The 26560-nt window shown below is 40.1% G+C and overlaps 1 protein-coding gene across 2 annotated transcripts; it reads right to left on the reverse strand.

Annotated features, from left to right (window-relative positions):
- Positions 1-458: 458 nt before the first annotated feature.
- PRR11 (proline rich 11) lies at positions 459-26442 on the reverse strand. 2 transcript variants are annotated; one of them, XM_075994418.1, is made up of 11 exons: positions 26312-26442; positions 25991-26106; positions 21013-21145; positions 18549-18699; positions 18138-18260; positions 10853-11113; positions 9365-9463; positions 8880-8992; positions 7287-7346; positions 7101-7197; positions 459-4033 (listed from the first exon to the last, which is right to left on the reverse strand). In XM_075994418.1, the coding sequence occupies exons 3-11, from the start codon at positions 21138-21140 to the stop codon at positions 3965-3967; spliced, it is 1101 nt and encodes a 366-aa protein (XP_075850533.1). In that variant the 5' UTR covers positions 21141-21145; positions 25991-26106; positions 26312-26442; the 3' UTR covers positions 459-3964. The 2 variants fall into 2 exon arrangements, with proteins under 2 accessions (XP_075850533.1, XP_012623294.2); XM_012767840.2 differs by lacking the exon at positions 25991-26106 and having other exon boundaries at positions 26312-26402.
- Positions 26443-26560: the final 118 nt, after the last annotated feature.

The raw sequence follows: 26560 nt of genomic DNA on the forward strand, positions 1-26560 counted from the left end.
TCTGGGCTAAAGTGCAGTGGTGTCATCATAGCTCACTGCAACCTACAACTCCTGGGCTCAAATGATCCTCCTGTCTCAGCTTCCTGAGTAGCTGGGACCACACCCGGCTATTTTTTTCTATTTTTGGTAGAGACCGGGTCTCCCTCTTGCTCAGGCTGGTCTCAAACTCCTGATCTCAAGTGATAGAAGTTCTCGTTTGGAATGTCAAATAATGACAATAAAATAACGTAACCAAACACATTACTTACTCTGTGCATGGCTCTGTGTTAAATCCTCATCAAGAATTACCTCATTTAATCCCCAAAGGAAGTGTGGGAACCTAATTACATTTATGTTTTATGTACTTTTCTATATGTATTATATTTATAGTAAAAAAGGTTAAAAAAAGAAAAAGCAGAAGTTTTATTAATCTTTATTTAAAAATATAACTAGGTCAGGCACAGTGGCTCATGCCTATAATCTGAGTGCTTTGGAAGGCTGAGACAGGAGGATAGCTTGAGGCCAGGAGTTTGAGACTAGCCTGGGTAACATAGTGAGACACTGTCTTTGAAAATCAATCAATAAAAACATAACTAGATAGAGCTTGGTTGTCTACATTCTCTGGTTGCCATTCAATCTCAAAAATAAGCACTGGAAGCATATGATAAATAATAGTTTAATGAAGCTATAATATCTATAAGGTTCTCAAATGGTTACAATATAAAATTATAAAAATTAGTAAAAGATGCAAGATAGAATATATTTTAATACTGGTACAGTGGCAGTAGCACCTTTGCAAATGTTTATCTGTATGATTTCTGTAGCATTTTTCTTACGAGCTTTTATTCCACAAGAATGGTAAAATCATTTAGAATAAATTGACAGATACATGGTGTTTTATAATATTATGAACATTAAAAGTATCCCATAAAATATTATTCTGCTACAAATACTCAGCAGCTTTATTATCAGTGATTATTCCCTTTATTCTTAACATAATATAAATGCAGCTAGCAGGCTTTTAAAACAAAAACTTTTACTATTATAGAAGCAGATGTATCTCTCAACTTCACTACCTGTTTAATTTTCATCCATAAATGTCTTATAAACATAAATGTGGGTCTCATAAACAGGACTGCCTCTTAGGTACATTGTTTCTGGGTCTACTTTCCAGTCTGGTGATTTTCCAACAACACTCTATTTGGCATCTCAAAGCAATATTTATCCATGGAAATACAAGTATTTCTGGGAAATTGCTAAGTTATCTTTTTAGCCAAAGCTAACCTGAGAATATTTTAAGAATATCGTGTAGCTCTTCCCTGAAAGACTAGAGAGTTCAGTAAAGATCTGAAACCCCTTGTTTCCTTTCAGTGAGGAGCTTCTATCCTTATTCTTGGAACTGCAGAGGAAGACAACAGCATCAAAGCTCATCCTGTGCCTTTAGTCACACTCACCATAATGAGAATTCCTCTTCTTCCATGTTACTTAGTACATATGTGATGGGGATCTTGGCCAAAACTTAGTAGTGTTCACTGCTAAGCAGACATATCTGGCAAACTGGGGGCTCTCAGAAATACAGTATTTGTCAACTTTGCAGAGGACTGACTGATAAGATTGCTAAATACAGGATGTCCAGTTAAATATGAATTTCAGATAATGAATAATTTTTTTAGTATAAATATGTCCTGTATAATATTTGGCACATACATATACTAAAAAAGTTATTTGTCATTTAATGGGATATATTTATAGTTAAAAGTTATTGGGCTAGGCGCAGTGGCTCACACCTATAATCCTAGCACTCTGGGAGGCTGAGGTGGGCAGATCGTTTGAGTTCAGGAGTTCGAGACCAGCCTGAGCAAGAGTGAGACCCCGTCTCTACTAAAAATAGAAAGAAATTAATTGGCCAACTAAAAATATATAGAAAAATTTAGCCAGGCATGGTGGCGCATACTTGTAGTCCCAGCTGCTCAGGAGGCTGAGGCAGAAGGATGGCTTGAGTCCAGGAGTTTGAGGTTGCTGTGAGCTAGGCTGACGCCACAGCACTCTAGCCCAGGCAACAGAGTGAGACTCCGTCTCAAAAAAAAAAAAAAAAAAATTTGTTGTTTATCTGAAATTCAAATTTATTTGGATATCTTATATTTGTACTTACTAAATCTGGCAATCCTAGACTGGCGGGACAATAAACTGATATAGCTTTTGAATACGTAGGCTGATGAGGACAGGGAACCAGGTCTCACAGTGAACTCAACATGGACTTCAGAGAAACCTTGGCAAGGCATTGTGGAAAACATAGGGTTCATAAATTTTTATTTAGCTGCATGAATGTGGACAGCAGATATAAAAATAAAGAATATTTCAGACTTCAGTGAGCCAGATATAACTACCTACCTAAGGTGTTACAAATTATACATTCTAATTTTTTTCTTTTAGAGATGGGGTTTCTCTTTGTTGCCCAGGCTGGAATATAGTGGCTGTTCACAGGCATGATCATTGCGCATTACAACTTAGAACTCCCTGGCTCAGCAATCCTCTTGCCTCAGGTGTGTACTACTGTGCGTGGCTACAGTCTAATTTTTAAGGTCACATTGGGTCTTTCACTTCAGATCTTTTTAGAAAATAGTTGCATTTGAATGGAGGATGATCTTACCTCTTAATTGTTTACAAAACAATTATAGAAATAAAATCTCTCCAGCTGACACAGAATTCAAAAGAAAATCTAGATGGTCTTTTTTATTGATCAAGTTTGTAGTAATCAATGCGTGTGCATTACAGACTGCAATACTTTTCTTTTCTTCATTTTTTTCCTTTTTTTGGAGACAGGGTCTTGCTCTATTGCCCAGGCTGGAGTGTAGTGGCCCATCATAGCTCACTGTAACCTCAAATTCCTGGGCTCAAGTGATCATCCTGCCTCAGCTTCCCAAGTAGCTGGAACTATCAGCACATAGCACTGCAACCAGCTAATTTTTAAATTTTTTTTTTTTTTTTTTGAGACAGAGTCTCACTTTGCTGCCCAGGCTAGAGTGAGTGCCGTGGCATCAGCCTAGCTCACAGCAACCTCAATCTCCTGGGCTTAAGCGATCTTCCTGCCTCAGCCTCCCAAGTAGCTGGGACTACAGGCATGCGCCACCATGCCCAGCTAATGTTTTGTATATATATTTTTAGTTGGTAATTAATTTATTTCTATTTTTTAGTAGAGACGGGGTCTCGCTCAGGGTGGTTTTGAACTCCTGACCTCGAGCAGTCCGCCCGCCTCGGCCTCCCAGAGTGCTAGGATTACAGGCATGAGCCACCAAGCCCGACCCTAATTTTTAAATTTTTTATAGAGATAAGGTCTTGCTACATTTCTCAGGATGGTCTCAAATCCCTGGCCTCAAGTGCTCCTCCAGCCCTGGCTTCCCAAAGTACTGGGATTACAGGCATGAGCCACTATGCCCAGCCTAATTTTCTTTTTATTTATCTGAGAATACTCAGGATGAACAGGAATTAGGTTACTTTCTTAATGTCATAACTGCATCCATACAGTACCAACTGGAGTTATCTAGCTAAATTTGAACAACCTCTCTAATAAATTGGGTGATTCCAGGATAAGCATCACTTTGGACTGCATTTTCCAATCTGGTTCTCTTGCTGATTATGCAAACAAGAAAATATCCAAATACCTGTACCTGTACCTACTTTATACCACAGTCTATGTGGGCTCCATATATACTCTAATTCTTCAAATTGAATTACATTAATATATTTATAACACCCTATTACATTTTAAAAAAAGGATTTAGGTGATTTTATCTGTATATTTTAGTTTTTTGTTTTTTTTTTTTAGAGATGGGATCTCACTATGTTGCCCAGGCTGGCCTGGAACTCCTGGGCTAAAACAAAACTCCTGCCTCAGCCTCCCAAGTAGCTGGGATTACAGGATCCCACCACTGTGCCTGGCTTGGTATATTTTATGGATCATCACATGGAGTTAGGCAGAGTGGCATCAGTTTTGTTCATCAAAGCTGCTTGTAGAATGTGGTAGAGCTTGAGATGGGCTTCTAGGATGAGCCAGCTATAAAAAGAAAAAGAAGTTCCAATTATAATATGAGTCATGCTCCCATGGCCAACACAACTCTCCTTCCTCAACAGAACCCAGATTTTTTTGCATGGCAGCATTGCAACTTTTCCCAGTTTCCCTGATGTAATCGGAAGTTCCTGGATAAGGCCTCTATTATTATTGTTGTTGTTGTTATTTTTAGAGATAAAGTCTTGCTATGTCACCCAGGCTAGAGTACAGTGGCATGATCATAGCTCACTGCATCCTCGAACTCCTGGGCTCCAGTGATCCTCCCACTTCAGCCTCTTCGTAGCTGGGACTATAGACATGTGCCACCATGCCTGGCTAATATTTTCTTTTTCATTTTTGTAGAAACAAGGTCTTCCTATGTTGCCCAGGTTGGTCTCCTATTCCTGGCTTCAAGTGATCCTCCCACCTCAGTCTCCCAAATCACTGGGATTATAAGCATGAACCATTGGGCCAGCTCAGGACCTCTTTAAAGAGATGAGGGGTAAATTAGATAACACACCCTTTTGCCTTTTGCCTTTCTCCTTCTCTTGCCTAGAATGTGGACATGAGACTTCAGGAAGTGTAGCAATTTTGTACCGTGAGGATAAGAACCACACATTAAGGGTGGAAGAACAGTGATGACATGGTGAAGCTACTGTACTGGTTGTAAACTTCCTACTTCTCAAAGAAATATTTAGGTAAGAAAAACAAGTCTCTATTTGATTAAGCCACCACAGTCAGATTTCAATTTCTGTTACTGATAGCCAAATATAAAACCTAACTGATATAGCTGCTTCAAAGTTAAAGGAAAAGGGAAGCCTAAGGGGTGGGTGCGAAAAGTCATTCTATGTTAACAATTTTTACTAGATATCCTCCTAGGAAATGGATTTTTGGCAGCAATGACATATGGTATAGGTCTTAGCTGTGGTTTTTGTTGTTGTTGTTCAATATGTGGGTTTATTGTTTACTATATTTTTATTTGTTTCCATAGTTCCCAGCCTACTGTACTTAGTTATAGGGCAGGGCAGTGACAACAAGGATCCTAGAGAAAGGAAGGGGCTAACACCTTCAATGAGGGTTCTTCCCTTTGCCCTTGCCCTTCACAGTTTTTGGTATAATCAAGGAATGTGATTGAGGGTAAACTACTATTGCATGCTCTAAGAGGAGGAAAGAGGAACCTGGCCACACCTCCAAAGAAGGCTGTACACTGTCCAGGAGGAAAAAGTTGATTGACAAGAGAGAAATCATGCTGTTCCATAAAAGGCACTAATTCTTATGGAGGGAACAAAGGGAAGACAGTGCTGGGGTGGGGTGGAGAGTGTTGGCAGGAGAGTCTGTGGTGTATCTCTGCTGCCAGAGGGAGAAGGAAATATAAGGTTCAAAGCCAAAGAGGCCAGCAGCCCTCTGTCCTAGAACTCCAGCAGGGGCGGTAGAAGGATGGCTGCTCATCCCGGATCCAATGATAGAAGTGATCATGGAGATGACTAACACCAACAGGGTTTGGTAAAAATCACACCAAGGCCAGCTAATCTACTGGAATTTGGTGTGTGGGTCATAAATGTAGGTGACAAAGAAGAATGCTACCAAGACCTTTTCCTATCAATCCTGCATCCCTGCATGGTCTGATTCCTGTCTACATCTCTATCCCTGTCTTTCACCACTGTCAGATTCCTGCTCTGCTCTGCTCTGCTCTTCTCTTCTCTCTCTTTTTTTTTTTTATTCCTTTTTTTTTTTCCATTTTCAGTTGGCCAATTAACTTTTTTTTTTTTTTTTTTTTTAGTAGAGACAGGGTCTCGCTCTTGCTCAGGCTGGTCTTGAACTTCTGAGCTCCAACGATCCCTCTCCCTCTCCCTCTCCCTCTCCCTCTCCCTCTCCCTCTCCTCTCCTCTCCTCTCCTCTTCTCCCTCCCTCCCTTCCTTCCTTCCTTTCCTCTCTCTCTCTCTCTCTCTCTCTTTTTTTTTTTAGACAGGGTCCCACTCTATCACCCAGGGTAGAGTACAGTGGCATCATTATAACTCACTGCAACTTCAAACGCCTGGGCTCAAGTGAATTTCCTGCCTCAGCTTCCTGAGTAGCTGGGACTACAGGTACATGCCACCATCCTTGGCTAATTTTCCTATTTTTTGTGGAGATGGGATCTGGCTATGTTGCCCAGGCTGGTCTCAAACTCCTAGCCCCAAGTGATCTTCCTGTTTTGGCCTTCCTAAGTAGCTGGGATTACAGGTACATGCCACCATCCTTGGCTAATTTTCCTATTTTTTGTGGAGATGGGATCTGGCTATGTTGCCCAGGCTGGTCTCAAACTCCTGGCCCCAAGTGATCCTCCTGCTTTGGCCTCCCAAAGTGCTAGGATTACAGGCATGATTCACTGCACCTGGCCAGGCTCCCTCTCTATGTTACAGGCACACTTGTCACCTTACAGTTCCTTGGATAGGCCATGACCCCTCCCACTATGGGACCCTTACACATGATGTACTTTTTGCCTAGAACTCTTTCATTCCTGACTTCCATGGTGGATCCATCCTACCCTATACTCCACAGTTAACCCTATACCTTTCCCAGTTAACGTCTATTTATCTTTCATCTCTCACCTCAAGCATCATCATTTCCTAAGGGAAGCTTTCCTAGATCATCCAGGCTAGGTCAAGTTCCTCTGCAGGTTCCCACAGAACTTTGTTCCTTTCCTCTACAGAATTTATTGCAATGCATTATAAAAACATGGGATTATTTGATTAATGTCTGTTTTCCCCACTGGACTGAAAGCTCCAAAACAGTAGATCTGTGTCTGCCTTTGCTTACCACTATATCCCCAGTACTTCAGCACAGTGCCTAGGATATAGAAAATGCTTAATAAATACTTACTAAAGGAATTAATAAAATGAGACATTTATTGATAAAAATAGAGATGATAATCCTAGGTATATCTCATAGAATTTTATAAAGCCTAAATATGAAAGTGTTTTACAAAGCATTTAAAAATTATTAGGATTACTAAAAAAAAAACTGCTTTGAATTGCGATTCTAAATAAATTATTTTCAAGAAAAGGAACCATTTTTCCCCCTAAAGGTTTACCTGAAACTTTCTCCTCAAGGCCCTGGTCATTACTGGGGTCAGTCCAGTTCCTGTGTCCATATTTTCTTTATTGGTAAGGGGGGTACCACCTGGGCTCCTGCAAAGGTATTGAAAATATCATTAGTTGTGTTTCATTCCAACTTTGAAAATGGATTTAGAAAGCATAAAAACAAGAGAATGTATTACCTCTCTACGTCGACTTTTCTAAGCAGTTTGCGCAGATCTATCTGGCTTTTACTAGGAGTACTAATAAAATAAAGATATAAAAATTGAAACTTGCCAGATTTTATCATTTTTTCCCCCAAAGCAAAGCAGCCATTTCTATAGGCAATGTCCTAGAAAGTAGTTCTATTCATTACATTAACTACCATGTGAGTTGTATTTAACTCATGCTAGTTTTGAGCCGAGGGCCTCATGAAGCATATGTAAATCACATGTCTCTTCACCTTGGGAGCTGCGTGAACTATTTTTTAAGTTGCATATAACTAACTCACAGAAAACAATAAAAAATAACATAGTTTTCATTAAATTAGAAAGGATCATTTTGTTTTTGAAGTTTTTATTCTATTTTTATAATAAAGCACTGTGGCCCCAAGGAAAAATTTTTTTTTCTAGTGTGGCAGTCAATGTGTTAAAAAGTAGCAGTAGATGCTGATGGGAGCATAAGGTGATACAACCATTCTAATAAGTAATACTTCTTGATGTGGTAATTACACTTATAAGAATCCATCCTAGGAAAAAGTCAACTGTGCACACAGATGATGAACAGGATGTTTGTTGAAGAGCTATAGAAATTAAAAATCATAAACAACCTAAGTGTCTCCAAACAAGATTGTATCTATGAAGTTTACATACAATGAATTGCATATATTGAAGAAGTCAAATGATACTTTAAGCTAATTTTTAATAAGATGGGAAAAAGTTCATGACATATTAAATGGGAAAAATGTTATTGTATCTACAATGATTATATACAGGCACATAAATACACATATTCCATTTTTTGTTTTTTTTTTCTTTTAAGAGATGGGGTCTTGATCTGTTGTCCAGGCTGGAGGGCAATAGTGCAATCATAGTTCACTGCGGCCTCAAACTCCTGGGCTTAAGCAATTCTCCTGCTTCAGCTTCCTGAGAAGCTGGGACTACAGGTGCATGCCACCATGCTCGGGCAATTAAAAAAAATTTTTTTTAGGCCGGGCGCGGCGGCTCACGCCTGTAATCCCAGCACTCTGGGAGGCCGAGGCGGGCGGATTGCTCGAGGTCAGGAGTTTGAAACCAGCCTGAGCAAGAGCGAGACCCTGTCTCTATTAAAAATAGAGAGAAATTAATTGGCCAACTAACATATATAGAAAAAATTAGCTGGGCATGGTGGCGCATGCCTGTAGTCCCAGCTACTTGGGAGGCTGAGGCAGCAGGATTGCTTGAGCCCAGGAGTTTGAGGTTGCTGTGAGCTAGGCTGATGCCACGGCACTCACTCTAGCCTGGGCAACAAAGCAAGACTCTGTCTCAAAAAAAAAAAAAAAAAAAAAGTTCTGGGATTACAGGCTTGAGGCACCACACCCAGCCAACATATTCCATATTTCCTTCATTCCAAGACATACTAGTTTTCATATTTTATTCTTTCAGAAATTAGACTATTTTTAAAAATTCTTCATAGTATTTCTTTTCTCCCAAAATGGTACTAAATCAATGATGTATTTTATAATAAAAAGTTAGAAATAAGCATAAAATCATTCTTTTAAGTAATAGTAAAGCATAGTGCTGTGCTTTAAGACTTACATTAAGACGTTTGTAACTCGAGTTGATAACACTTTGGAGTTAGGTTTCAGGGTAACACGCTGCAGGTCAGAGACAGTAACTAGTGGATTCCGTGCCTTCGGTGATGGTACAAGCTTTAATTATAAAATGAGACATTATTAAAGACATGTTTTAAAACATCACTGAAAATATAAACATGTGCCAAAACAGCAAATATCTGAGTGCTAAGTATGCATAAGACATATCTAATACTCTACCCAATTTTTATTCCAAAGTTTCAAAGTATGTCTTTACCTTTTCAGACTAATGGTTGGGAGATAAAGCTGTGTAATTAAATAATTTTGGGATCTACACATTTTTTTTTGAAGAGATCCAAAAGTACTAAAATAAAATATCAAACACTTAACTTGGAATGACTTCTATACATAAGGCTTATGATTATTTTTCATAAAGGGACAATCAGGTTAAAAGCAGAAAGGCCACGTATATGGTCAATGACATCTTACCTTCCTCCTTTCATCAAAACCTTGTGTCTTCTTTAATTTCACAGTGAGTAGATCTTTAACTGTTATCTGCATGGGTCCATCTTTTTTTAATGGTCTAGTCTTAAAATATGCGGACAAGTTAGAATTCAAAATGGAATGAGGACAATTGGTGAAATGCAAACCAAAATCTAGTTTTTAAAGACTCAGAGTTAAGAGTCTACTGGCCATACCACTCAGAACGTGCCTGATCTTGGAAGCTAAGCTGGGTCAGATCTGGTTAGCACTTGAATGGGAGAGTTAAGAGTAACTCTTATTTACCCTAGGAACCTATCAAATTCTTTCCACTTAACTAACAATGATCCTGTTTTCAGTATCCATGGATGCCAAGGCTACTGAAAAGTATTCATCAAAATATAAGTCTTTGATAATAAATAAGAGATGGGCTAGTTCCCTGCAATAATAAATCTTTCCCAGGAGTCATTATAATAAGATGGGACTGAAGGAATTACTCAGATGAAAGTGAACTTTTGCCTCAAATGCCTAGCAAGATGACATGGTTCCCACAGAGTTAAGAATGTATAGTCAGAGAGGTATACATTAGGGCAAATATAATAGGCTCTGGATTTAACTCAGCTATTTTAAACCAAATGTATCTCTGCGCTGGGCGCAGTGGCTCATGCCTGTAATCCTAGCACTCTGGGAGGCCGAGGCGGGTGGATTGCTCAAGGTCAGGAGTTTGAAACCAGCCTGAGCAAGAGTGAGACCCCGTCTCTACTATAAATAGAAAGAAATTAATTGGCCAACTAATATATATAGAAAAAATTAGCCGGGCATGGTGGCGCATGCCTGTAGTCCCAGCTACTTGGGAGGCTAAGGCAGAAGGATCGATAGCTTGAACCCAGGAGTTTGAGGTTGCTGTGATCTAGGCTGATGCCACGGCACTCACTCTAGCCTGGGCAACAAGGTGAGACTCTGTCTCAAAAAAACCCACAAAAAAAACAACCAAACAAACAAAAAAACCAAATGTATCTCTGGTGAAAATTCAGCAGATTTTAAAACAGGGTCATGCCTACCTTAATGATTCACAAATATTCTAGTCCCCTCGGCAGATAAGTAACTGCATGGAGAACTGGTTCTCTAGCCTAATGACATGAAACTTTAGAATCCACCAACTCCTTTTCTTCTGATTTCACTCACTAAGCAATCTTCTGTTCTTAATTGTATTTCCTAAGGAAGTTTTTCTTTTGGTAAAAAGATATGCTGAGACGCCAATAAGAATCTTCTACTCTACACTCTGATATTTCATACACATCACTTTCATTTTTAAATCCAGCTTTTGTAAGTTCCCTGGGGACTGAGTTTTTAAAAACACAATAATTAACATAATTAAGAATCAGAACAAAATATAGTCTTCCAGTCCAAGCCCTTAGACCAGCCTTAAATGGCCAGTTTGCTTTATTCCCATATTACACACTGAGCCAAACACCCCATTACTAGACTGTTTCCTACCTGAAGTGCTTTAGTGAGGTTGGATTTTCTGAGCAGCAAAGGTGCTAGTGGTGGTGGGGGAGGAGGCAGAGGAGGAGGTGGAGGGGGTGGTGGTGGCGGTGGAGGAGGAGGAAGATAGCTGACTGGCTGTGGTGGCGTGGGAGGAAGTACAGCTCCAGTTCTGGATTCTCCAGGGGTGGTGAGAGCACAGGCAGGCACAGTTGTACTATTCATGTGACACCTTTGACCACAGCTTGGACACGAAGAACTTTCTGAGATGGCCTGGAAAAAGACATTATATTTTACAAATTAATTAATACATTCAACAAGTTAACTTGATTCTTGCAGCTGAAAGTCATCAAAATAATAGCTACTGTGTATTGAATGCTTTCTTACTGTACCATGAGCTGCACAATATTTTCTCATTTAATTATCACAAGTTTCTTCATTCATTCATTCATGTATTTGTTTCATACGTGCTATATGTCAGGCACTTTGGGTACAATGTCATCCCTGTCACCTCATGGAGCTGATAGTCTGGTGAGGGAAGACAGATATTAAACACACACACACAACATAATACTTCAATAGAACAATGAAGTGTGCTGTGAGCATGAATAGCTAGAGGCTTGGGGAGTGATATTTAGTCATGATCTCAAGGGTGAATTGAGACTTACCAGGTAAAGCAAGATGAGGACTAAGGGAAGAGTTCCTCCCAGAGGGAAAAATATTTAGTGTAGTCAAGAATATAGAAACTGATAAAAGGCCAAGAGGCTGGAACGTGACTGTTGTAGACTGAATTATGTCTCAAAATTCATAAGTTGAGTCTTAATATCCAGAACTTCAGAATGTGACTATATTTGGAGATAGGGCCTTTAAAGTGCTGATTAAATTAAAATGAGGCCATTAGGGTGGGTGCTAATCCAATCTAACTGGAGTTCTTATAAGAAGAAGAAATTTGGACATGCACAGAGACACACAGAAGGAAGACCATGAGAAGACAGACATCTACAAGCCAAAGAGAGAGCCTCAGAAGAAACCAACCCTACCAACATCTTGATCTCAGATTTCTCAATTCCAGAACTGCAAGAAAATAAATTTCTGTTATATAAGCCACCCAGTCTATGATACTTTATTATAGCAGCCCTAGCAAATCAATGCAATGACCCTATGAAGTAAAATGGTTATTAATTTCCTGTGACTGCTGTAACAAATTGTTACACACTTAGTGGTTTAAAACAATTGAAATTTATTTTCTCACAGTGCTGGAGTCTAGAATCTGGAAACTAAGGTGTTAGCAGGGCTGCACTCCCACCCAAGGATCTGGGGAAGAATCAGTTCCTTGCCTCTTCCAACTTCTGTCAGCATTGCCTGGTTTGTGGCTGCATACTCCAGTTGGTCTTTGTGGTCACACTGCTTCTCCTCTGTGTGTGCTCTCCTCTGTGTGTCTTTTTTTTTTTTTTCCTGGATACCTCTTAGACAATGTGTGTCTCTCTTACAAGGACACCTGTTATTGGATTTAGAGTCCACCTGGATAATCCAAGTGATCTCCTCATCTCAAAATCCTGAACAAAATTACATTTGTTAAGACCCTTTTCCCAGGCTGGGCACAGCGGTTCACACCTGTAATCCTAGCACTCTGGGAGGCCGGAGGCTGAGGTGGAGGATTGCTTGAGCTCAGGAGTTCAAGACCAGCCTGAGCAAGAGCGAGAGTCCACTGTAAATAGAAAGAAATTAGCCAAACAACTAAATAGAAAATATTAGCCAGGTATGGTGGCACGTGCCTGTAGTCCCAGCTACTCGGGAGGCTGAGGCAGGAGAATTGCTTGAGCCCAGGAGTTTGAGGTTGCTGTGAGCTAGGCTGATGCCACAGCACTCTAGCCTGGGCAACATAGTGAGACTCTGTCTCAAAAAAAAAACAAAAAACAAAAAACCCTTTTCCCAGATAAGGTAATATGTATAGGTTCTGGAGATTAGGACCTAAACATACATTTTTGGAGGCCACTATTCATTCAGTCCCCTACAGATGATACAGAGGAGTGAAATGACTTGCCTTTTTCTCTTATGGCTAGTTCATCTTGAGGTACAAGTTCTGGGACCTGAGGAGGAATTCCAGAAGCTTCTCTCCAGACCAATAAGCATAATTTTAATACACTGAGAACAGGGGCCTTGCTTAGAGGAGTTTGTAACATATATTTTATAGGCTTTCCCGCCCCCCCCCCCCGCATGCTTCAGTTAAAAAAAATAGAAACCACTCTGAGAATTTAAAAAAGGGAGGATGTAATAAAGGGAATTGGTTACACAATTCTTGGTTACAAGGTCTTCTATAATGGAAGACCTGAGAAGCACAAAGGGGACAATGAGGTAGTCCAGAGATTAGCAACAGCAGAAAGCCACTAAGACCCTGAGGCTGAGGGACAAAGGTTAGAGGTGGTGTATCCAGAGGTTTGGAACTGGGTTTATGCAGAGAATCAAACACAGAAGATTTATGTAGTGGGAGCTGGGGTCAGGGAGATAATAATCACTATTGGTGAAGTAATCACCCAACACAAAGGATGGGGAGAAACACCTTGTCTTCTTCCTCTCTCTAGTCTCTCAGTGTCTCCCAATATCCCAGCATAAGCAGGAGCCAGGGGACATAGAGCTTGGGAAATGTAGCTGCAGGGGTCAGACCACTGAGGTGGGGCAAACAAGTACAGGGACTAGCACTTACCTGTGCCATTCGTCCTTCTTCTGGTTTCTGCACGCTGGGTTTCTGATACAGGACAACCCCTTCCCTCTCTCACTCCACATGATCAGGTGTGGATACCCACTAAAGGATATAATGCAGGCCAAGTTCTCTATGCTAAAGTTATTCTGGTATGAGAGTAAGAATCTGAGGCTGCCAGCAGCCATGTTGCTACCACAACAGAGAGTCTGTCAGAGAAGTGACCATGCACAAAAGAAGGTAGAACGAGAAGATAAGGACTAAGCCAAGATGTTGACAACATCATTTGAGCCTCTGGATCTAGTTATATCCTAGATTTATTGGTTATATGGGCTTAAGTCTGGTTTCATTGTATTTTTGTCACTCATGGCTAACAAGAATTTTGACAGACACAGCCTTCTAGGAGCATTCTTAGGGAGTGAAATAACATGAGCTTCATTCTGTAGTCCTACATGACGTTCCTCCCTAATATGTTTGGATTAGTGATTTGGGGTTAATATAAAAAAGAAGCTGAAATAGGAGAAAAGTCATGAAAGTTAAAGAATGTGTGTACTACAAGTAAAAGAGAAAAGGGAAAGTTTATAGAATTATTTCTCTCTCTCTCTCTCTCTCATTCTAGGCTTTTAAAAAATTTATTTTTTTTTTTGAGACAGAGTCTCACTTTGTTGCCCAGGCTAGAGTGAGTGCTGTGGCTTCAGCCTAGCTCACAGCAACCTCAAACTCCTGGGCTCAAGTGATCCTGTTGCCTCAGCCTCCCGAGTAGCTGGGACTACAGGCATGTGCCACCATGCCCAGCTAATTTATATATATATATATATATATATATATATATATATATAATTAGTTGGCCAATTAATTTCTTTGTATAGTAGAGATGGGGTCTCGCTCTTGCTCAGGTTGGTTTAGAACTCTGGAACTCAAAAGATCCGCCTACCTCGGCCTCCCAGAGAGCTAGGACTACAGGTGTGAGCCACCGCACCCGGCCAAAAATTTAATTTTTTTAAAGAGATGGAGTCTCACTATGTTGCCCAGGCAAGACTTAAGCTCCTGGGTTCAAGCAATCTGCCTGCCTCAGTCTCCCGAGCAGTTGGGACTATAGGCATGCACCATCATGTCTGGCTAAAAATATTTAATTTTTAAAGTCTGAACTTTAAAAACAAAAGTGATTGAACACTACCTAGTAACCAGCAGCAAACTGCTCAGACCAAGAAGTTATAAAATAGCAATGAATATTCTCTAGAACCAAAGTCTCAAGTGGTTGATTAATTTTATTTATTATTTCTTTTTTAGTTTTTCCATCTCCCTTACATAAGATCATACTTTTTTATTTTTTAGAGACAGAGTCTCACTCTGTTACCCGGGCTAGAGTGCCATGGCATCAGCCTAGCTCACAGCAACCTCAAACTCCTGGGCTCAAGCAATTCTCCTGCCTCAGTCTCTTGAGTAGCTGGGACTACAGACACATACCACCATGCCCAGCTAATTTTTTCTATTTTTAGTAGAGATAGGGTCTTGTTCTCACTCAGGCTGGCCTCAAATTCTGCTGCTCAAGTGATCTTCCTGCCTCCCAGAATGCTAGGATAACAGGCATAAGCCACCACTCGGCCTATTTTATGTTTTAAAAATGATTTCCTAGGCCGGGCGCGGTGGCTCACGCCTGTAATCCCAGCACTCTGGGAGGCCGAGGCGGGCGGATTGCTCAAGGTCAGGAGTTCAAAACCAGCCTGAGCGAGACCCCGTCTCTACCATAAAAATAGAAAGAAATTAATTGGCCAACTAATATATATAATATAAAAATCAGCCGGGCATGGTGGCTCGTGCCTGTAGTCCCAGCTACTCGGGAGGCTGAGGCAGGAGGATTGCTTGAGCCCAGGAGTGTGAGGTTGCTGTGAGCTAGGCTGACGCCATGGCACTCACTCTAGCCTAGGCAAGAAAGCGAGACTCTGTCTCAAAAAAAAAAAATAAAAAAAAAAAAATAAAAAAATAAAAATGATTTCCTATATTTTTTTTTTTTTTTTTTTTTTGAGACAGAGTCTCGCTTTGTTGCACAGGCTAGAGTGAGTGCCGTGGCGTCAGCCTAGCTCACAGCAACCTCAAACTCCTGGGCTCAAGCAATCCTTCTGCCTCAGCCTCCCGAGTAGCTGGGACTACAGGCATGCGCCACCACGCCCGGCTAATTTTCTATATATATATTAGTTGGCCAATTAATTTCTTTCTATTTATAGTAGAGACGGGGTCTTGCTCTTGCTCAGGCTGGTTTCGAACTCCTGACCTCGAGCAATCCGCCCGTCTCGGCCTCCCAGAGTGCTAGGATTACAGGCTTGAGCCACCGCGCCCGGCCCTATATTTGTTATTGAATAGATATTACATGCACAGGGTACAAACTCAAAAGATGCAAAAGGGTTTACAATGCAAAAGGGTATACAATACAAAAAGGAAGTCCCTTCCCACCCTGACCCCAGCAACCCACTGTTTCTACACAAATGAAAACAATATTACCAATTTCTTGTATATTAGGGTGGAATAATTTTCTATATGTTCCTTCATCCTTCTTGGGACCCAAGAGGCTTTATTATATATATAGATCCCATGTCAGTGCTCCCTGGCCCCCTGGCTTCTAGATCAGAATAGAGAAGGAAAGGTCCTATAGGGGCTCTCTGGCAGGATGGCTGGATCTCTTAAGGAAAAGTTCAACTCCTCGCAGAAAGATCTTTAGGGTCTCCAGGTTCTGATAACCTTTCTCTCTTCTTGCCCCTACAAGCCTGGGGTGGTAACAGAGTTCTGCTTTTGCAAGTCCCAGAGTAATATCATGATCCTTCGTGTTTCTCTACATTCTGTCCATAACTTTACAAATAGTTCCTTTATTAAACTCTCTTCAAATTATCTTGAGTGTGTCGTTTGTTTCCCTGTTTCCCACTGGGTCGCTGACTGAGTCTAGGTCAGGTTACTGACCTGATAGAGTATCTTTACAAAGGCATTTTTTTGCATATACAGGCACATAAGTGTGTATATAATACTTTATAAATACATGTTTCTATGTATGATTAAAAGTCTGTATATTTTAATCACACATGGGTACATCATATAAACATAGATTGTCTTTTTTTTTTGAGACAGAGTCTCACTCTGTTGCCTGGGCTAGAGTGCCGTGGCATCAGCTTAGCTCACAGCAATTTCAAACTCCTGGGCTCAATAGATCCTCCTGCCTTAGCCTCCCGAGTAGCTGGGACTACAGGCATGCGCCACCATGCCCAGCTAATTTTTTCTATATATATATTAGTTGGCCAATTAATTTCTTTCTATTTATAGTAGAGACAGGGTCTCACTCTTGCTCAGGCTGGTTTCGAACTCCTGAGCTCAAGCAATCTGCCCGCCTTGGCCTCCCAGAGTGTTAGGATTACAGGCGTGAGCCACCACGCCCGGCCTGATTCACTCTTAAGTGAAGTTGAACACCTGCTTATGTATTTAAGATCCATTGTATTCCACTTTTTTTTTTTTAATTTTAGGAGATGGGGTCTTGATATGTTGCCCAGGCTGGCCTCCAACTCCTATAGCTGGAATTATAGAAGTGTGCCACCAGGCTTGTATTCCTTTTTTTGGGTGAACACTATGCTCGGATTATTTCCCCATTTTACTACTGAGTTGTTGGTATTTTTTGTATTGATTTGTAGAAATTCTTTATATATTCAAGAAATTAATCCTTTTTGTGATATTTGAGCAAATATTTTTCTCAGTTTTTAAATTGGTTTGTTTTATAGTATCTTTTGCCATGCATTAATGTTTGATTTTTATATCTGAATAGTTATTTAAAAATTTACAAGCAGCATTCAGAGAACAAGCCTATGATATATAAAAAAAAAAATACAAGCAGCAGAGCCTAGGAGTTTGTGTCTAAAAAAAGAGGTGGAAATAGCTTACTATAAAGAACCATCCTTTTCCATATCATTTAGATAGACTTATGGATAACCTCCTTGTTTATTTATGACAAGGCCAGACACAGACCCTCCAAATTCCCACTGTTTGTCTCATAAATGATTACCTGAACCATTTCTTTTCTTTTTTTTCTTTTTAATAGAGAGGGGTCTTGCTCTTGCTCAGGTTGGTCTCGAGCTCCAAGCTCCGGAGTTCAAGGGATCCTCCCATCTCGGCCTCCCAGAGTGCCAGGATTATAGGCGTGATCTACTGCATCCGGCCTACCTGACCTGTTTGTTTTCACTGACCAACCTGAATAAAATATCTACTAACTTGACTTGGCCAAAGTTTAGTCAGGCTTTACCCCTTCCCATAGACCCTTGGATCTTGATCTACCCTTGGGCTTAAGCAAATTGGAAAGTTAACCAACCTTTCATATGAAGAAGTGGTTGACCTCAGGGAAAAAAAATGTTTCCTGGTCAGATCAACTGTCTGATCAGATCACCATACCTGTTCACCCCACTTCCCCACACTTGGTTCTTTCTAGCCATGTTTACTCCTCACTATAAAAGAAAAGCTCTTTCTGCCTGATGTTTGAGATGATTATAAATCTTATGACTAGAACCTTTTCCCTATTGCAATTGTCTTACCTAATTCCAGATTTGCTTTTTATTTGATAATACTAACCTTCAGTGCTTCCTGGAGCTTGCATAATTCACTTTCCAAAATGCAAAACTGTTGTTTTAGACCCTGAAGTTCTCGGTGGCAGATACGAGATGGAAAGATGGTATCTTTCAATACTTCTAAACTCTGAAATTCATAAATAGACAAACCTGAATCCCATGAACAATATGATACGGATAAGAAAAAAGAAACCAGAAATTGGTTTATTTTTTGTTTGTTTTCATTTTTTTGCCTTAGTAAGACCCAAGTTTCATGTATGTTTTATAGAAACAAAGGCAGACAAGACCCCATAGTTTCATCTTATCTGAGCTTAGCCTGACTCTTGTACTGACTTGAGCACAATACACATATAAATACGAACACCAAATATGTAGAAAAACTGTATTCCTGAAAACAGGTATGTCAAATCCATACCTGGGCTATGCAGTTCTGGCACCAGGTGTATATAGACCATACTCTGTTTGTCCAGAGTTTTATTTTATCTCTGATGTTGGGAAAGTTGAAGTTCCAAGATGATTTTAGCCAGCTTCTCCTATGGGATATATCTGTTGAAGAAATTATCACTCTGTAGGAAAAACAAAATTGAAAAAAAAAAAATTAAAAACTCTTAAGTTAGAATAACAGCCTCTAATTAAACAAGAAGCTGGTTTCATAGTATGTCTCAGAAACAGAGACTCTCCATAGCCAAAATTCTATAATTCAGGGATTCATTTATCCAACAAATATTTCCTATGTACTTACTATGCTCCAGGTACCAAGGGTTCAATAATGAATAACAGGCCGGGCGCGGTGGCTCACGCCTGTAATCCTAGCTCTTGGGAGGCCGAGGCGGGCGGATTGCTCAAGGTCAGGAGTTCAAAACCAGCCTGAGCAAGAGCAAGACCCCGTCTCTACTATAAATAGAAAGAAATTAATTGGCCAACTGATATATATATATAAAAAATTAGCCGGGCATGGTGGCTCATGCCTGTAGTCCCAGCTACTCGGGAGGCTGAGGCAGAAGGATCGCTCAAGCCTAGGAGTTTGAGGTTGCTGTGAGCTAGGCTGACGCCACGGCACTCACTCTAGCCTGGACAAAAAAGTGAGACTCTGTCTCAAAAAAAAAAAAAAAAAAAAAAAAAAAAAAAATGAATAACATAGATAAAATCCTGCCCTGATGGAGTTTATGGTCTCATGAGGGAATAAAGATAAAAAATGAATAAATAAATAAGTAAAATGTATGGGTTGATAGATAATGAATAAATGCTAAAGAGAAAAAAATAAAGCAAGAGAGGGGAAATGTGAAATGTTGGATGGGGTGAAATTTTAGGTAGGGAAGCCCCAAAAAGTCTAACTGAGAAGGTGACTTTTGAGAAAAAGCCTAAACTATTTAAGGAAGCTGGCAATGTATATATATGTGGGAGAAGAGCATTCCAGAGAGAGGGAATAGTAAGTGCAAAGGCCCTGAGGTGGAAGTTTTCCTGAAATGTTTGAGGAATAGCAAGAATGCCAGGATTACTAGAGTAGAGAGACTTATTAGAAAATAAGGTCAGAGACAGATCATGAAGGCCTTGTGGATCATACTAAGGACTTTAATTTTTACTCTGAAAGAAGAGGCCTGGTGTAGTGGCTCAAGCCTGTAATCCTAATACTTTGGGGGGCTGAGGCCAGAAGATTTCTTGAGGCCAAGAGTTCAAGACCAGCTTAAGCAACAGTGAGACTCCATCTCTACAAAACACAGAAAAATTAACCAGGAGTTTGAGGTTGTAGTGAACGATAATGATGTCACTGCACTGTATCCCAGGGGACATAGTGAAACCCTGTCTCAAAAAAAAAAAAAAAAAAAGCAGCAGCAGCATTGGTGAGTTTTATTTATTTATTTATTTAAAAAAGGTTTTTTTTTTGAGACAGAGTCTCACTCTTTGCCCAGGCTAGAGTGCCATGGTGTCAGCCTAGCTCACAGCAACCTCAAACTCCTGGGCTCAAGAGATCCTTCTGCTTCAGTCTCCCAAGTAGCTGGGACTATAGGCATTCGCCACCATGCCCAGCTAATTTTTTTCTATTTTTAGTTGTTTGGATAAATTCCTTCTATTTATAGTAGAGACGGGTCTCTGCTCTTGCTCAGGCTGGTTTTAAACTCCTGATCTTGAGCAATCCTCCCGCCTTGGCCTCCCAAAGTGTTAGGGTTACAGACGTGAGCCACAGTGCCCAGCCAGCATTGGTGAGTTTTAAGTAGAGGAGTAACATGACATATGATTTTCACTGGCTCACTCTGGCTACTGTGCTGAGAATACACAGCTGGCGGGCAAGGACAGAAGCAAGACCATTAGGAGACTTACAATATTCAGGAGGGCTAGAAAAGAGTCAAGTATGATATCATCATGGTTATTGCATTTTAAGGGTCTGTTTTTAAAAACTTTCTGTAAAGAGAGTTATAGCAACAAAGTTACTGTGAAAAAGAGTCTCTTTTAATAGCACAGAGAATCAATGACTAAACTTTACCAAAACTAGGATTTAAATTCCAGGCCTATGCCTCTCTTCCATCACTTAGTTGTCAGACTTATACAATTAAATCCACCAGGAACGGGGAAAATACTTACCATGCATTTGAACATAATTCCTTGTGATTTTCACTTCACTTGAACTTTAAACTATGGCTGCCACATAAAATTCAGGATGTCCAGGTAAAATTTAATTTCAGATAAAGAATGAATAACTTTAGTATATAAGTATATTCCAAATGTTGCATGGGACATACTTATATTACAAAATTATTCATTGTTTATCTGAAATTCAAATTTAGCTGGGTGTTCTATATTTTCATTTGCTAAATCTGGTATATCTATCCTAAATTGATCAGAATTCTCTAGTATTGTCTCTGTTCCACATTATGGCTTACCTTTCAGATGAGGGCGGTGGAGGAGGTGGTGTAATTAGCTTGGGCTGGAGGTGAGAGGCTTCTTTTTTTTTGAATAATCTTTTGGCTTTGGCTTTTAGCTTTCTTCTTCGTTGTTTGAACTTGGGCATGATTTCTGTAGAAATTTTTTTTTTTTACATTTGTTATTAAAGAATAATAAATATATATACAAACTGCACAAATCTTAAGTGTATTGTTCAATGAATTATACTGTGAACACATCCTTGAAACTGTTGGGTTGTGGTCTGAAATGTCGGTTCTTGGTGGGCTCTTGGCTGAAGAATGACCAGACACACCAAAAGCAAGGTAAGCATGAAAATGAGGTTTATTGAGGAGGGAAAGATAGGATTATAGAGCAACAGCAGGATATAGGTGTACACAGCAAGATACATATGCCACAGATGACAATTGGACCTATTGTTGTAGCAAAAGAGAGACCTTGGTTATGGTCTGGGTCTTGTTTTATAGTGTCTGGATTGGGACCTTCCCGTGGTTCAGACATCATCCTGGAACCACTTTGATGGATAGTTGGGAGTTATATGACCTGAGTCTTACTGTGCATGTGGATCTCTCATGAGCCTCTCTGAAAGCCTGTTTGGGGGGATGGTGAACCACATTGGCACCCACTTTTGTCTCTAGGAGACCTGGAATCCCTTGCTATTTATCTGACATTAACAACCACCTTGGTTAAGAAATAGATCACTACCAGCATCCCAGAAGTCCCCTGGAGTGAAGGAAATGTAAACCTGGATTTAAACTCTTTCTGGAGAGACCTCTAAGTTTGTTTTGCTTCTGTTGCTTTTTTCCATTAAGTTAAATGAATTTCTCTTTCTTTCTTTCTTTCTTTCTTTCTTTCTTTCTTTCTTTCTTTCTTTCTTTCTTTCTTTCTTTCTTTCTTTCTTTCTTTCTTTCTTTAAAGCTATGCATGAAATGAAGTTTATTGAGCAAGGGCAAAATACGTTTACAGAGCAAGAGCAAGATATGTTCACCACAGATGACGAACGGACCCCCTGTTGTAACAAGAGGAGGCCTCCCTTTTTTTAAAACAGAGAAAATGGCTATAGTTGGGTTATGGTCAGTTATTAAAAGAATGTAAGTTTCTTTACCAGCAACATTTACTGAGCTTTCACTGTGATAGGTAGAGTTGGTAGTGGTAGGAGGACACATTAACCATTAATTGAATGCCCCTTTACTTTTAGGCAATTTCATGTATATTTTCTCAGTCAATCCACACTATCCTGCAAGGTATTATCCCTGGCAAGAAGGATTTTTATCCCCATGTTTACAAAAGAATACACTGAAGGTTAGAAAGATTAGATGATCTGCCAAAGCAATTCAATAACTTCTAAAATCCAAATCTGTAAATCTTCAAAGATGGTTCCTTCTAATACACGGTGTTGCAGTAGTAGATTAAATAGCCAACATACTGTACAAAGAAACAACTGTTACCCCAAATCTCATACTTGAGTGTCTTAAAATGTTTATTTTAAATCATTTAAAAAGCATTATCTAATATATTCATATTTTAATCCAGGTCCTTTTCTGAAGAAAATTAAGTCAGACCTAGTTTGAACTGAAGTTCCTGAAGGGCTTTGCTGGTTTTAGTTGTTGCTTGCTACTTGAGGAATAAAGATGTTATTCAAGTAGCAGAACTGAAAATGGTATCAAGGCCTGGGCCTCCTTCCCTACAAACTCACATTTGAATAGGAACAATTGGCCTTTAAAATACACATTCATTCCACTTTTGCTCACTCAGTAACCTTTCAGCACTTGGTATGCAGCACTACACTTACTCAGCTCTCAGATCCCACTGGCTGAAGAACTCCCCCAACCCTGCTGTGGGATGTAAAAACTGAGTAGCTTGGTTCCAAGACTTGCAGAGGGCACCCATAATGGCAAAGGGGACAGTGCATCAACAATCCTTTTCCTAGAAGGTTCTTGATAGCATCTTCTTAGACTATTGTCAGGTCCCAAATTAACAGGGTGCTTTTCTTAATTGTTCTTAAGAGTCTTGGAAGACACACCAAAAAAGAGTTGGCTGACCCTTTTACCTTTCTTATATCACTTTTACTTCCTGCTGAAATAATGAAGCTTCTTTCATTAAATACAAAGGATGTCTAAAGGATTGATTGATTTTTTAAAAAAACTTAAACCAACACACACAAATATATTCTGAATGAAGATATTTAGGAGAGCCTCCCAGAAAGGAGCAATCTTATGGCTGCCTGAAAAAAGGTTAAATCTCATCAAATCCATGCCCAGGACCTTCTATGGAGAAATATCACTGGAAACCCTCATCCAAGGCTGAGTCCACTGGTTGGGTTCCCCAATATTCATATCAGGACTTGTATTTGTTCATAAATTGCAACCATAGGTTAGCTACAGAGACAAAAAGTTGTAAATACCATTCTTTGAGAATCAACTGGCTATTGGAATTTACAAGAAAGAGTACTGAATATTTTATTATTATTTATAACAGTTACATTGTTGTCACTTTATATCAGTGAATTTAGGCTGGGTGAGGTGGCTCACGCCTGTTATCCTAGCCCTCTGGGAGGCTGAGATAGGAGAATTGCTTGAGTTTAGGAGTTCAAGACCAGCCTGAGCAAGAGCAAGACCCTGTCTCTACTAAAAATAGAAAAAATTTGCCAAGCATTGTGGTGCCCACCTGTAGTCCCAGCTACTTCAAAGGCTGAGGGAGGAGGGTCGCTTGAGCCCAGGAGTTTGTGGTTACTGTGAGCTAGGCTGATGCCATAGCACTCTAGCTGGGGCAAAAGAGTAAGACTTTGTCTCAAAAAAGAAAGAAAAGAGGCCGGGCGCTGTGGCTCACGCCTGTAATCCTAGCTCTTGGGAGGCCGAGGGGGGGGGGGGGGGATTGCTCAAGGTCAGGAGTTCAAAACCAGCCTGAGCAAGAGCGAGACCCCGTCTCTACTATAAATAGAAAGAAATTAATTGGCCAACTGATATATATATAAAAAAAAATTAGCCGGGCATGGTGGCACATGCCTGTGGTCCCAGCTACTCGGGAGGCTGAGGCAGAAGGATCACTCGAGCCCAGGAGTTTGAGGTTGCTGTGAGCTAGGCTGACGCCAGGGCACTCACTCTAGCCTGGGCAACAAAGCGAGACTCTGTCTCAAAAAAAAAAAAAAAAAAAAAAAAAAAAAAAAGAAAGAAAAGAAAAGACTTAAGAGACAATGGAAGCCCCCATTGGAGTAGAGGGTTGTAAAAAAGTGGGTGTGGGCACAGTATGAGGATGAATATTTCTCTGATTAATATTTCTCTGATTAATTCATCCTGTCCCTTCTCCTAACCATCCCTTCCCTTTCTGCCTTCTACTTCACTTGCCTTCACCATCTTTCCCATGGTCTTTTGCTATAGACTATTTCTCTCTATCCTTGTTATTTTGAAAAATTTCAAGCATTCAGAAAATAGAAAACTTGTAAGAATAGTATGATAAACACATACCATTCAATTAGATTTGCCAATTGTTTTACTTACATTTTTAGTAGTCTAGCTAATTTTCTTTCTATTTTTAGTAGAGACAGGGTCTCACTCTTGCTCAGGCTGGTCTTGAACTCCTGAGCTGAAACAATCCACTTGACTTGGCCTCCAAAAGTGCTAGGATTATAGGCGTGAGCCACCGTGCCCGGCTCCCAAGATTTAGCAATTGTTAATAGCCATATTTGTGCAGGTACTGTGTCCGTGTGTACATGCACAAATATGTACATATGTATACATACATAAAATTTTATAGGTTTTGGTTGAGTAGAATTAGTTGCAGACATAATGATACTCCACTCTTAGATACTTTAGCTTATGTTTCCTAATGTGGGCATGGAAATTCTTTTACAAAACCACAATCATAGTCAGGAAATTTAACCTTATTATGATCTTTCTTTCCCCAGCATCTAGAGTATAGCCAGCACTAAATGTTTCATTCCAGAAATGAATGAAAGAAATCCTTCCTGCTAAAGGTTAGTTAGCAAGTGTTCTTTTAGTTAAGGAATATGTTTCAACACAATTAAATTCTCTTAGGGAGGTTTTTAGTTCTTCAAATCATACCACATCTTCATATGATTAAAGGATGGGTCCGCCGGGCGTGGTGGCGAGACCCTGTCTCTACCAAAAATAGAAAGAAATTAATTGACCAACTAAAAATATATATACACCTCCTCCTCCTCCTCCTCCTGCTCCTCCACCCCCCCGACCTCCCCCCCCCAAAAAAAAAAAATAAAAAATAAAAATATATATACAAAAAATTAGCCGGGCATGGTGGCGCATGCCTGTAGTCCTAGCTACTCAGGAGGCTGAGGCAGTAGGATCGCTGAGCCCAGAAGATTGAGGTTGCTGTGAGCCAGGCTGACGCCACGGCACTCACTCTAGCCTGGGCAACAAAGTGAGACTCTGTCTCCAAAAAAAAAAGGATGGGTCCAAAACTATTTTCCAGTAAGAAGATGCAATAAATAATACAGTAAGAATTACAATCTTTGGCAGGAGTAGGCACTGCTCCTTCTGTCAAAACTCTACACAATGATATAAAAAGTTCTTTGGTAAGGGGCACTTCCGAAACTGTAGCAGCAACGGAAATGACAGTTGCATTTCATACTATCTTCCTAAAACGTATTTTATGGAGATCTCTTACACTCCTCCACAAATAACCTTCAGTCAATTAATAAATTACCATTACCAGTTCAATTGATCCTTCCTGAACACCTATAGCGACATTTCTGGTACTTGCTTATATTTAATTTTACATTTTATGCTGTGCAGAATTGTTTTTTTAGTCACTTTCTTGTTTCTCTGAACAGACTGCAGCTCCCTAAAGTCTCATCCAGCACAGTGTTAGGCATGCAGTAAACAGGTCACACTTTTTAAATCGACATTCTTACAGAATTCCGGACGATGTCAAGGAATATAGTAGCAGTTAAGAATGTTACTTAAACAAAAAAAAAAAATGTACCTTCTCAGACTTTAATGTGCATAAGAATCACGGGGTGGAATCTTGTTAAAATGCATATTTTGATTCCATAAGTCTGGGCGGAGCCCGATAATTTGCTCCTAGATATATTTTGCCGACTGTTAATTAAATGGAAGATGGTTAGGATGGAGCCAGGCCGAGCACTTCTTCCCTAGTCCCAAACGTCCCCTTCCCTGCTCCATCCCCTCTCTGCGTCTAGCCAAAGTCCCCACTACCTTAAGCCATTAAAGTACAAGCAACGACAGTCCCAGCTACAGAAGACCCGAGCCCAGATAACAAAGAAAGAATAGTCCCTGCACTTACTAGTCTAAAAGCCTGGGGATTAGATGGAGTCCGGGCAGTGGCCTCTCCCTCGCCATAAAGAAAAATTCAAAATTAAATCTTTGTCACGGAGGGACCAATCGTAGATATGGTCTCTCCACTATTCGCCCTCCCTGTAGCGTAGGGAATAGACTGGCTTGTGATTGGCTAAGATAGCACAATGTCCCAACCAATCAGAGCTGAGGCGCTTTCAGTATGAATAAGGAGCAGGCGGGAGAGAAGGGGAGGGGT

Source organism: Microcebus murinus, chromosome 18 (assembly GCF_040939455.1).
Source record: "Microcebus murinus isolate Inina chromosome 18, M.murinus_Inina_mat1.0, whole genome shotgun sequence".
Lineage (NCBI taxonomy): Eukaryota > Metazoa > Chordata > Mammalia > Primates > Cheirogaleidae > Microcebus > Microcebus murinus.

Coding starts and splice junctions, on each gene's coding strand:
- PRR11 (XM_075994418.1), bottom strand. CDS start 21,140: ATGCCCAAGTTCAAACAACGAAGAAGAAAGCTAAAAGCCAAAGCCAAA. Junction 11,114..18,137: donor AGCTCCAGGAAGCACTGAAG/GTTAGTATTATC, acceptor GTCTTTTTCCAG/GCCATCTCAGAAAGTTCTTC. Junction 7,347..8,879: donor CGAGTTACAAACGTCTTAAT/GTAAGTCTTAAA, acceptor TTATTTTATTAG/TACTCCTAGTAAAAGCCAGA.